Raw genomic sequence first — 13,004 nt, forward strand, 5'->3', positions numbered from 1 at the left:
TCTTGTATACAAACTTTTGCAACTCTGATATATTGTCTCATAAAGTGATATTCTTGGAGAACATGATTAGATGTTCTTCAGACATAATGTTGCATATGTGGTGTCACTAATTCTGTGTTAAAGACATGAATCAGAAAAAACTATTCAGCATTAGTAAGATTGATTTATACAGGAAGCGTCTAGATCAGCCTCGACCATGGTGTCAACAAACGTATATGGGCACACGATGTAAATGGCGTTCTACGAAAAAGCGAACCCTTAGAGCGACCATATCGTTTCATGCAACCATAAAGATTAATGGCAATTTTCACGAGTCATGTTCGTTATTCCGAATGTTCGTTTAATAGTCCGAAAATGTTATTCTGAGAAGGTGCGTACTTAACGAACATTCAGAATTACGAACCTATTATTCATTTTCGGATTAACAAATCTTCGGAATAACGAACTGTAATATATATATATATATATATATATATATATATATATATATATACATACATATATACATATAACGAAGAATAAACCGGTAATGCAATATTTCGCCAATATAGAGTTTATTGAGCAACTCAAATTTTCTGTGGCTTCCATCCACCTTCTTCAGGAGTCTCGACGCGGAATGTCAATGTCAAAAAAAAAATACATATACATATACATATATGTATATATATAATATGTGTATGTATATTTATGAATATACTGAGTAGCATATAAAATTATGTACACTAGTTGATTAGGTATACATTATAGATCGTACCACGCTGAAAGTCATAATGAACAGGCCAAAAATGATGCTGACTCAAAGTTTGATGAGATCATTCGTGATAAAAAGTGCCTATTGTATTAACAAGCTTTAGTGAGTGATCATAATGTATTGAATGAACAGATGCTTTACCATGAGACAAATAGAAAACAGTGGATTCCCGTTATAACGAAGTCCTCGGGACCGACTGTTTTCTTTCCTTATATCGAAATTTCGTTATAGATGCCCGAACAAATAAACAGTAAATAAAAACATGGATTGTGTTGCGGCCTGAATTTTCTCTTCGTTGTAACCGGAATTTCGTTATAACTGTGTTCGGCAGTGCACTGTATATACCTCAATAAAGAGAGGAAAGGTGTGAGTATGCCTCTCTAAAGAAGAAATTATGTCAACTGTGAGAACAGTGTTTCTTACTGAATGACGACATGGTCAGATACTTCATCTTGTCAAGTCGACTTGATGTTCATATTATGTCGACTTGTCAAGATATGTGATCACCGTGTCGACTTATCAACATTTGAAAAGTCAACATAGCGATACAGATTATCACGCCTAGTCGACTTTTCAAAAAGCTAGTGTATGTCGATATGTCAGAATATGTAGGCCTAACTCATTATATTGTTAACTCATCAACTTTAACAAGTTGGCATGGTGACATACATTATCTTGCCAAGTAGACTTCCTAAAAGTGTATGTCAACATGCCGATATACATTATCTCGCCAATAATACGCTAAACAAAATATGTCGGGTCGACATAGCGACATGAATTAACTTGCCAAGTCAGCTTCCCCAAAAGTACTGTATGTCGACACAGTATGTCGACATAGCGATTTTACATTTATGGACCTGCGGAAGCTTCTACATTACCGTATGTCCCCCCCCCAAAAAAAAAAAAAAAAAAAAATTAATAATAATAATAATAATAAATAAATAAATAAATAAATAAATAAAAAAAATAAAAAAATAAAAAATACTACGGGACCCTCCGCAATGATATCTTTAAAAATACTGAATCGATCTAAATACAAATTCAGGATATGAAACTAACTCATTGTCCACATCTCACAGAAAACCCCATTCGATTTACTTCTGTGGTCACAGAGAAATATGGAATTTTGTAGAGGATGCCGGGAATCTCTTCCCTCCAAAAGTGCTAAACTTGGAAGAATCAGACTCATGACATGCTTTACAATTAAATATCCATATTTCTCTGTGACTGCTTGTCCAAATCGAATGGGGTTTTCTGCAAAATAGAGCTAAAATGTTATATCTTAAGACCCTGAAATAACATTTACACAATATAATCATATTGGGTGTTATCAATGCGAAAATCTGATTGTAATTCTTTTGGGACATACTGTATAGTAGTAAGTGCCATTCGGCTTCAGGCCCGAAACTAGGATTTTTTTTTCTCCTTTGGGTGGGGGGGGGGGGGGGGGGGGGGGTCAGAATTAGAAAAAGTGAACCACTTCCCGGTTTAATCACCTGACAAGCATAAAAAGAAAAAAAAAAAAAAAAGGTGGAACCCCTGAACACGCCCCCCCCCCCCCCCCCCCCCCCGTAGTTACAGGCTTGTTCGATGGTTCGATGTTCCGAAGGTTCGTTATCCGAATAGATCCTACACGACTTTTTGATTCGGATTATATTACATTTTCGATGGTAGGATATCACAGGTCGAGATCACTGGGGTGACAAAGCATACCACCGTGATAAAAACAACGTCTGGGACAGCCCTGGGATCGAGGGCCCTAATAAGAGTAGTAGGGGGGGGGGGGGGGGTGCGTGCGTGGTGGGGTGGTACCGTAACAGTTGTGCCTTTTTAACAGGAAACAGGCGCTGGTCGCTACTTTCCAGCTGATCCAAGCCGGTGTACATCTCACGCCCACCAAATTGGTAAGTCGAAAATATGGCATAATATTGAACCCTCATATACGCAGAGGTCTTTTGTAATCACTTGCATCGTGTCACAAACGGTGGCAATTCTATGACTAGCTGAACAGACTTGAAAATTTTGAGACGTGTAGTCCCATACCTAGCAAAAAGTAGATGTATAGTCCCATACCTAGCGATTAGTGTAGGGTAACCAAAAACCCACGAGTCTCGTCTCGATAGTCTCATATATAAAACCATGATCAAAGTTGTAAATAGTTGATCGTTAATGAAAAAATCAAAAATATGTGGGGAACACTGAGTTCAACCTGTGATGACAATGTCAATGAATCGGCAATAAGTTCAATACTGCTGGATAGGTAGCCCGACCTGACGGCACGTGACGCTATACTAATATGGAAATTTATATGCTGTACGAACAGACTACTAGGCTACATACAGCGACTGGGCTGTGTATAGTTAGGCAATAGGTAGATCTAATTTACTACTAGGCCTCTGCAATCTATGTTAGGAATAGGTCCTATTAACCCCGGCGCGGGGCGCTGTATCGACTATCGTTCGGGTTGGGGTCGCTGTATAAGTGTAACTATACACAGCCCAGTCGCTGTATTCGCACAGCGTAATAACACTGACAGCGTCTGGTCGGGCTAGGGTCACTGGTGCGGTTAAGGTCCTATGAAAGTTGGGAAAGAGATTCTTTTGCTCCTGCTAAGTGCTAGGGTGCATATATGTATATTTTTTGTGTGTGTTATGATTTATTTGTAAAATATATATTTGTGTGCATACGTACATGTCGCATGAAATCTATCGTAACCTCTATTCTACATAAATACACACCCACATTGTAATTACATATGTACAGTGTGAAGGAGCACCCCGGGGTTAGTTATCCCAGGCTCGGGATGCTCCTTGTACCAGTATACAGTTTTATGGAATGCTTTGTGTTAGGGCTGGTCGCAGTTAGTATTTATTATGTTTGATTTGTCTTATCATCCCACAACAGTCATTAGACCACAGCACTCTTTAGAAGTCATCACAGCCATGGAGAGATGGGTAGGTAAAGTCGCCTTGGTGACAGGTGCTTCGGTGGGCATCGGAGCAGCAACAGCTAGAGCTCTTGTCAGGCAGGGTATGACAGTCGTTGGATGTGCCCGCAATGTGGACCAGATCAAGGTATGACTTGTTATTTTGCAACAAAGACACAGTGACAACCAAAGCAACCACAAAACCATTAACAACTGCTATAATGCAACCACAGTCAACAAAACAATATTGTAACAACATCATATAATTCTTGGTTTACCAGTTAGCTGGATTCTAAAACCAAAACTTATAGTTTTGAAATGATGTGTAACTTATCAAATTTGGGTGATCCAAACCAAGTGAAAGAAGTGATATAAAGTGTAGATTCTGTAACCCTTGAATGTTTCTTCAGACAAAAAGGGGTTTTGATGTGTCGGGACCAGTTGTTGAACTGCACAGACTAACTCTTTATCTTTGATACAAACTCACACACACTCAAAAGTCATATGAAGCTGTGAATAGCGACTAATGCTGAGAGATTATTAGCTTTGCATAGCCATCGGTGAAAGCTACATTGTTTTTTTATACGACACCTTTGTCGCAATCAGGAAATTGTAGGTGCAAATCCCACCCCATTGCATATGCCCATGGTTTTTGTCATGGCATTTACTGTAAACACTGAATAATTGGTGATTATTTATGCTGATGAAGGGCTATTTGTCAATCAGTTGCAATAAAGGGAACTCAATGCAAAAATGATTATTTTTCAAATTGACACAATTGAATCATATTGAAAGTTTTTTTTTATCATTGTGATTATTATTATTACTTTTATTTTCAAATTAGACAAGTACAACAGACCAAAGAAATTACATAAGCATAAAGGACATTATCTTGGGCATGAAAATAGAATGATACACAACTGTTTAAGATGGTGAATTTTTCTTTTTGGGTGATGTTTTTTCTAGGGGTATCTCAGACATACTTTTTAAGGTTAATATTACGTAAGTGAGTACAGTGCACTCCCGTTACAACGAACATGGTAATAACGAAATTTCGTTATAACGAAGTAAAACTTCTGGTCCAAAAATTATCGCCATTAAAGTTGATGGTTCAAAATTCGCTTATAACGAACACGGTTATATTGTAACAAAGTCTTTTCCGAGCCCCACTGACAAAGAAAAAGAAAAGAAATGCACTTCGTTATAATGAAATGCCGATCGCTTTAGAAAATATGTAGTGGAACAACCATTTTTATAGCGTCTCTGCATGGGAGAACACTTCACATCACCGTGTGTTTGCTCCGTGTGTCACGCACAGTTTTAAATGTAATATTTAAACAAAACTAAAAAGGTACCATGCCATTTCACATTGTTTTCCAGTGTATGATGAGTATTCAACAGACGGAATATACTACGCGTGGTTTCCTTGTTTTTGTTACATATTGTATTTGTTCGGTTATAGCGAAATTTCGTTATAGCGAAAGAACACTGCCGGTCCCGAGCATTTCGTTATAACGGGAGTGCACTGTACTGTAAAACCAGCAACATTTGCGGCATGAAAATTTCGCAAATTGGAGCTGACAGCCTTTTTCGCGTCACAAAACTTTCACAAATTGGCAACTAGAATTCAATGCACTGTGAAGACAAAAACTTTTGCGTACATTGCATTTTCGTGAATATTTGATCCTTGCAAAATTGTGAATATTTTGTGCGCCCGAACATTTCTAGTTTTGCAGTGAAGGCAAATAAATGAGTGTTGAATGTGTCACACTGTCATTCTTTTTGTGCAAACAGGCGATCCAGAAAGAACTGGAGGCGGAGTCTGCCACGGGCCGGTTGCATCCCATCCAATGTGACCTCACCAAAAGGGATCAGATCTCTGCCATGTTTGAGGAAATTCGGCGGGAGCACAAGCTCGTTCATGTTTGCATCAACAATGCTGGTCTGAGTTTTGATGGTTCCCTCATCAGTGGAAGCCCTGAAGATTGGCAGACCATGCTAGATGTATGTCATCTGATCTTGATAGATCCCAAAGCTATTGTCATTGCTAATAGTGTCATTTCACATGCATGTTTTATTTTTTTTATACCAGAGGAAGACTCTGCATCGATTTTTCCCTTTTTAATTTAGCCCTGATTTACCATTTTGCATTAAAAAAGTACTTATTCTCGAGATTGTACATATTTATCATAGAACTTCTTTATTTTTAACTTTAATATTTGGCACATGCAAGTATGTATTATTTTGAAGTGTTTTTGAGCAAACTCAAGCTTACAAGTGAGGTTCGATGATTATCCTTTTCCTGTTGGTTTCATTACAGTACAAAATATATACTAGCATACAAAAAAAATAATCAGTACAAAAGAGTATAACATAGAGGATGGAATAATGACTCCATTCCGTTAATATGCTAGGCACTACAATCGTCCAACAGACAAACATTGACTTGTTTCCTCTTACCACATAAACTCACACCAGAAATCCTTTCTTTTTCAGGTGTTTATACTTTCTGTGCATGAAGAACTTTGTCAAAGTTGTCTGAAGCATGAACATAATCAAATTAATTAATGTCTATGTGGCTTTGTAGCTGCTCGTTAAAATGAAACCAGAACAGAATTCTAAGTGTGTGTGTAAAGACTTGAATGCCTCGTTTGGTTATCTCCCCCTCCCCCTTTTCTTTATGTTAGTGTATAGTCTGTGATCCAAATCTGGTTGTTGCTTTAATACTTAGGTCAATGTCATGGCTCTCTGCATCTGTACTCAAGAATCAATCAAGATGATGAAAGAAAACGGATTCGATGAAGGACACATCATACACCTCAGCAGGTAGAAGTCTTGCCTCATATTTAAGAATTATATTGTCTCCCGAATTAACATGATTTTTAGAAGACACATTTACATGCCACAACCATCAGTAAATTAGGTGAATGCTCACTTGTTCTTTCGTAGAGTCATTCTCATGAAATTAATACATATCTCAGCTTTCAGGGGTTGTTGTAAACAAAACCTCATATAGCCTGAAAGATTGTTATACACTCAAGTCACATTATTTTGTTTCTCTTTACGTTGGCATTCATGTTTGAGTCTTTCACAGTGAGACATTTCTGAAATCTCAAACAGACTGATGTCCTGTGAGCAATTAACCATCAAGACTTTCAACCTTATTATGCTGACAGAGTTTAATGGAAATTGACTTCTTTTATGAATGAAACATGATTACAGTCTTTGCCATGCGTTTTCTGAATTACATGTTTATCCTGATGCTAAAGAAATGCATTCAACCAAAAGTAACCTGCCTCTTATATTAACTTGCCTTGATTTCACTCAGTATGTCAGGTCACAGAGTGTCTGGCCAACACTTCTACTCTGGCACCAAGTTCATGGTGAGGGCGTTGACAGAAGGGCTTCGAAAAGATCTGCGAGCGATGAAGAGCAACATTCGTGTCACTGTAAGTGGTGATATGTATTGCGTTTGACATTGCAGAACTACATGTATTTCAAATTGCTACTCAAGATTGTTTTACCAGTGTATTACAGGATCCACAGTATATCACCCTAACACTATTGTTTTTGTATCAGAAGTGCAAAGCAAAATCATCTGAAAAAATAAATAAAAGGGGGGCTAAATAGGCCCCCCTCAAATTTTCATAGTACTTTTAAAATGCAAAGTCTTTTGCTGAAGTTTCACGATTTTTTTCTTTCACATCTTGTGCATATTTGAGACCCTATTTGCAAAAATCGAGGAATGCTTGCCAACATACAACACATTTTGGTTACCAATTTCACCAAAAATGACAGTTCCAATGATCTGATCATACAATGTATAGGTTTTACAAAAAGTGTCGTCAGATGAATGTTTTCTCCTGGTTTTTCTCAGATACCATCCCTTTTAGTTATTACATGTACAGTCAAACCTGTCTATAGCGGCCACCCAAGGGATATGGAAAAAGTGGCCGTTATAGACAGGTGGCCGCTATAGACACTTAATCCAACTTTGTGTGCATTGCCTACATGTACGTGTACATGTATCATGATCATCGTTGTGTACATCTATAAATACTTACATGTACATGTATGTGTGTACGTATGCACACGTATGTATCATGCATAGAACAATGCCGGTGTTTATGAAATTGTTGCACAGTATAGCATGTGCACAGTCATGAAGAAAGCTTAACACTAGTGCATTATTATGACTGAATGAGTGATGAATACAACGGTGGCGATCACTGAACGTTGCCCAGGAATGACTGGCACGGCTAAAAAGCAGAAAAACATGCTGAATTATCGGCTCGGCTACGGCTCCATCGGGTTTTTGGCCGCTATAGACAGGTTAAAATCTACCGCGGGAAACAAAATTTGTAGCCGCTGGCCGCGTTAGACAGGTGGCTGCTGCTAAGGCAGGTTTGACTGTATTAGCTTTTCTAGATAAAAAGAAACAATGAAACACAACAATACACCAAGAAATATGCAACGAATAATCATGCAAGGATCGAGATCTGTTGGGGTGTGGCTATACAATTTTACAATAGCATGGGCTAATTGCAACCTTATCGATCATTTTATGTGGCATGACATTTCTATTGCAGTCACTGCAGACTGTTTTTCATACATTTAGGAACCAGACACCTTGCTTTGATTGCATGAGATTTTGAATGATTCTGTAATGTCATCACAGAAAGAGAGAGGGATAAGGCTTCCCTCAACCAAGGACAGGCCTTCTGTCTTTTGAGTGATGAGATTAACATAAAAATTATGTTGAATTGTATCTGACATGACATTCTTCGGACTTGTCAGCCCTGATTTAAAGAATTTAAAGCTCAGTAACAACAGAAGCATTTCAAATGTTTTTTGTGTGTGCTTGTTAGCTACAGTGTATCTCCTTTGTAGTTTCTGTTAGATGCCTCATCCTTGTTTTTTTTTTTTTTCTTGTGCAGGAGATTTCCCCAGGTCTTGTGGAAACGGAATTCAGCCCCCGACTTAGGAGGGAGGACCCAGCAACCCACGACTTTTACAAGAAGCATCAGGTAAAATGTCCAAACATACACCTGCAATAGTCAGCCGTAGAAAGCACAGTACATGTGGTGTTAATGTCAGTCAAAGTAAAATAGGTCAGAATATGTTCAACTGTGACAAAATTTTGAACTTTGCATGATTGGCCTATGCTCTTCAGCATCCAGCTAACCACTTTTTATTGATCGTTATATTATGTTTTAATGTAGATGATTTTGTAACTCAAAAATGTTTGTGTTGTATGCCACATTTGAGTGAGAATGTCTGTGCATGTGACAGGACAGGAAGTGGTCTCAGCACTTGGAGGGTATTGAAAGGAAGAGTTCTTCTCTTCACAGATATGATATTGTAATTGTCCTAGAGAACAAAACCAACCATTTAATTGTGCCTAAACTAATGATACTTGTCTCAGATAGATACTTGTAGTTTCTTTAACCTTTGTTGTTGATGAATACAAGTTGTATTTCAAAGGTACTGGTCATCAAATTGGTTGACAGCATTCATGTTTTACTTGACTGATGACAGTGAAATAGAATTCTACATCAAATGAGAAAAATGAAAGTTGAAAGAACTTTGATCTGTCAAAAATATCTTCAGTGCCAATCAAAATAAAATCATAATTTCATTGCTATTGAAAGGCCATTGAAGTTAAGTCATCACTTTGCAATCACTGTAACTTGCAAGTTAATGTTGGTTGAATGTTTGTTTTTTTTTTCAGTCATTGAAAGCTGAGGACATTGCCAATGAAGTGGTTCACGTCTTGCAGCGACCTCAAAATGTTGAGGTTAGTCACGCCAAGGAGGCATTCCTTTTGAATCTACTAATACCCATGACAATCAATCTTCACTCCATGTTCAATCTGACTGTTTTCGATAATGGTAAAATTAAGCTGACGCAATAATGAATGTCTTTATCAAATTCCGGGGGGAATGTAGGAAAGAAATATTAAAGAAGTGAGATGTTTTGGAAGCTTCACATTTGTCGCAAAACAGAGATTTGCCTTGTACAGATCAGATGCGGTGATATCATTTCCTCATTATTCCCCATCCACTTATCCACAAATCTCCATCATTTTTATGTCTCCGTCACAAAGTGTTGCTGGAGGCATTTTGTTTTGGGATTATCGGTCTGTCCACCTTGAATTGATTTTGTGGATGCCCGTAACTATGTCTACAAGGAGCAAGATTGCATGCCATGATTATTGTAGGCTACATATTTTGTATCCCTGTATTGATTGATTTTCCCCCTCTTATAGCTTAGTGTAGCGATTTGTTCATGGTGTTTGTTTCGGGTTAGTTAGAAGTTATAGGTATCCATGTCTTAGTGTCTTTTATTTGTTTGTTTTTTTCACTCTTTATGGATATTAGTCAATCAATCATTTAATTTGTTGTATTATGTGTGGGGAGAATGCACCCTACAATCACTGCTTTTTAGCATTCCTCCCCATTTCCAGCATTTCTGTATACGTGTACTTACAATATTGTGTAAACTTATCCTTTATCTTGTATTATGATGATATTTATGCGATCAATTTCTGTAAAATATTTATATGTTTCTGTTGGAAATGTAAAAATGAATGAATGAATCTTCCTCTTCTCTTCTCTTTCTGTTTTATACTCAGATTCATGATATCCTGATCCGTCCCACCACACAAGTTATGTAACCTGGCTGAGGAGAAAACACCAAAAAGCTCAAATTCCACTTGCCTTAATGTTAATAGCTTCAGCCCCTCATTGCAGTTGTGATGTTGATGAGGACATTGTCATTTAGACAAAAGGAAGAAATTGCCAAAGCAGCATGACATTATGATGATTAGAATCCTATCAAGCAGCAATATGCTGTGTTTCCAACACAATCCTATATAAGTGCATTATCATCAAACAAGGAATGAAATAGGTGTATGGGTATTAACCAAAGAGATTATACCACAAGAGGGCGTAGTCCAGTGGCAAAGGCAGCCGCGAAGGAGAGCTGCCATTTTGGGTTCTGGGAGCTGCCATTGCACGGATCTTGTTCGTTTATTGAACAGTAGATGGCAGCACACTGTTAAAATGCACTCGACTTGAATATTCGACGTAGTGACCTTGCGCTGCTTTATAGTTACATCACAATGGTCAAGTAATCGTAATGTTTAAACATCATAATGTTAATGATGTTGTTTGATTTTATGGCGTGAGTTGGTATGCACGCGAAACAAACGTCATAATGCTCAAACTGCTCTTTGAGTCTACACTCAATTTCCCATTGTTTATTTTGTGAATAACAAATAGGTCTGGACTCTATGAAATGGTTCAAATGATATGATATCATTGTAGAAACTTATATCTAAACATTTAACCACATTGCTTTTCTGAAAATTAAAATATGTTATGAAGAATAAAAAATAACTCCAGATATAATATGAGAAGATATGACTTGAACGAAGACTGAAATCAGATGCTTGAATGTGAGGGTGCGCTCCCTATTCAATTTTGGATGCCTCATTTGTATGCACGCATGTGGCGACTGCCAACTGTATAATAAAAATCTCTTTGATAATAACCAATAAGTCTTCAGAGTGGAATCAAGTAACAAAGTAATTTCCAGGATATGATCAATAAAGTTGATTCATTCTATAAGACTGTATTGCTATTCTATGTTATGGTAATTTCAGTTCTATGTATAGTGGACTCTCACCATGTACTGTATAACACTGATATATCAAATCTAGTCATAGCAGAGTATATTTGCAGAGTAGTCATAACAGATTCCATAATTTCACTGTTTAATGCATTTTATTGTTTATGCCACCATGATGTAACAAATCGGAACACCATGAACGAAGATTTTCCTCTCATATTGTTTGTTCCAACAAACTTCCAATGTATAATACTTCATATATGTGTCGTTTTATGCAGGCTTTTCTTTTTGGTAGACTTTTTCAGTAACCCCTTTCATGGATTTTTGTAATGGGTAAGAATTGAGGCAATGCCTGTAAGGAAAACATGGAGTAGATGATATGCTCCGAGTCATCAATTTTCCACATCTGTTGAAAGACTAATTTTTCTTTTCATATGAATAAGCAATAATTTGAGGCGGATGGAATGAATATATCAGTTGTTGGATAGGCAGATGAACTAAGGTATCATGGTGCATTGCATTATCACACAATAATGCCAATACTGATTCTGATGAAAAATCTAAAGAAAACATTCATCGCAAAAGTGGATGCCCTATTAAGCAGATTGAGTAAGTGATAATTGTGTTTGAATGGACAGATCACTTATCATGTGATATTCAATAATTATGACTATGTTGACATGGATTTCTAATGACTAAGGAAATACAATTAGACCCATAATACTTGAATCAGCAACAAATAAACATGTACATGTACTTCCAGAAAAAGCAAAACAAAACATTTTGCTGCAAGAATATGAAGTGCAGATAGCACAAAGTGCTTGGTCATGTTGGATGTCGCATTTGTGAATTACATCATTTCAAATATCTTATGAAATGACATTCAAGATACAATGTGATTTTTAAAATGGATTGTCCAAACTTTTGGAACTTTGATATGTGTAAGGAGATGGATCTTTTGAAAAAAAAAACAGTAGATGAAAGTAAGACTGTTTTAAAAATGATTTGTGTACATGTATGTTTGTGATACAGCTGTCATAGTATTTTCTCATAAAAGGCTTTAGAATAAAATACTTCAAAAGGAAGGGAAAGAAATAGTATGACTTTAAAGAAAAATTATTTCAGTTGTGAGTACAGTGTTTCTACATTATTTTTGGACAACGATTTAAAATACACAACTTTTAATACAGTGTACATTATGCAGCATAGCCCCTGTAAACTACAAATGCATTGAAGACATTATATCAGGCTACTTTGAAGCACGTCTGTTGGACACAAAACTGTAGGGCATTTCATTTAAGTACTAGAATTGATATGCACATTGTGTTTTATTGTCCCCGCCGAACGAGTTCGAGCAGGGGACTATCAAACGGGCTCCGTACGTGTGTGTGTCCGTCCGTCTGTCCGTCCGTCTGTCCGTGTGTCCGTCCGTGTGTGCGTCCGTGTGTGATCAAAATGTTCAAAATGCTACTCCTTCGCCATTTCTAACCCGATTTTGATTCTGTTTGCTTTATATGATAGCACTACATGGGAGCTTTGAAACTTCTATACAGAATTTCAATTGTGACGTTTGACCTTGACCTTTGACCTATATTGTACATTTTGCTTCAAAATGCTACTCCTTCGCCATTTCTAACCCGATTTTGATTCCGTTTGCTTTATATGATGGCACTAGGTGAGGGCTTCAAAACTTCT

General features: G+C 37.2%; 1 protein-coding gene across 1 annotated transcript; it reads left to right on the forward strand.

Moving 5' to 3' along the window:
• The first annotated feature begins 2,559 nt into the window (after positions 1–2,559).
• Positions 2,560–12,388, forward strand: LOC139741542 (dehydrogenase/reductase SDR family member 11-like). Its single transcript, XM_071652121.1, has 8 exons — positions 2,560–2,655; positions 3,656–3,825; positions 5,472–5,681; positions 6,409–6,503; positions 7,006–7,126; positions 8,615–8,704; positions 9,409–9,474; positions 10,312–12,388. The coding sequence occupies exons 2-8, from the start codon at positions 3,694–3,696 to the stop codon at positions 10,351–10,353; spliced, it is 756 nt and encodes a 251-aa protein (XP_071508222.1). The 5' UTR covers positions 2,560–2,655; positions 3,656–3,693; the 3' UTR covers positions 10,354–12,388.
• Positions 12,389–13,004: the final 616 nt, after the last annotated feature.

Source organism: Diadema antillarum, unplaced genomic scaffold, assembly GCF_040938485.1.
Source record: "Diadema antillarum isolate AM-2024a unplaced genomic scaffold, OU_Dant_1.0 seq00000932_RagTag, whole genome shotgun sequence".
NCBI lineage: Eukaryota > Metazoa > Echinodermata > Echinoidea > Diadematoida > Diadematidae > Diadema > Diadema antillarum.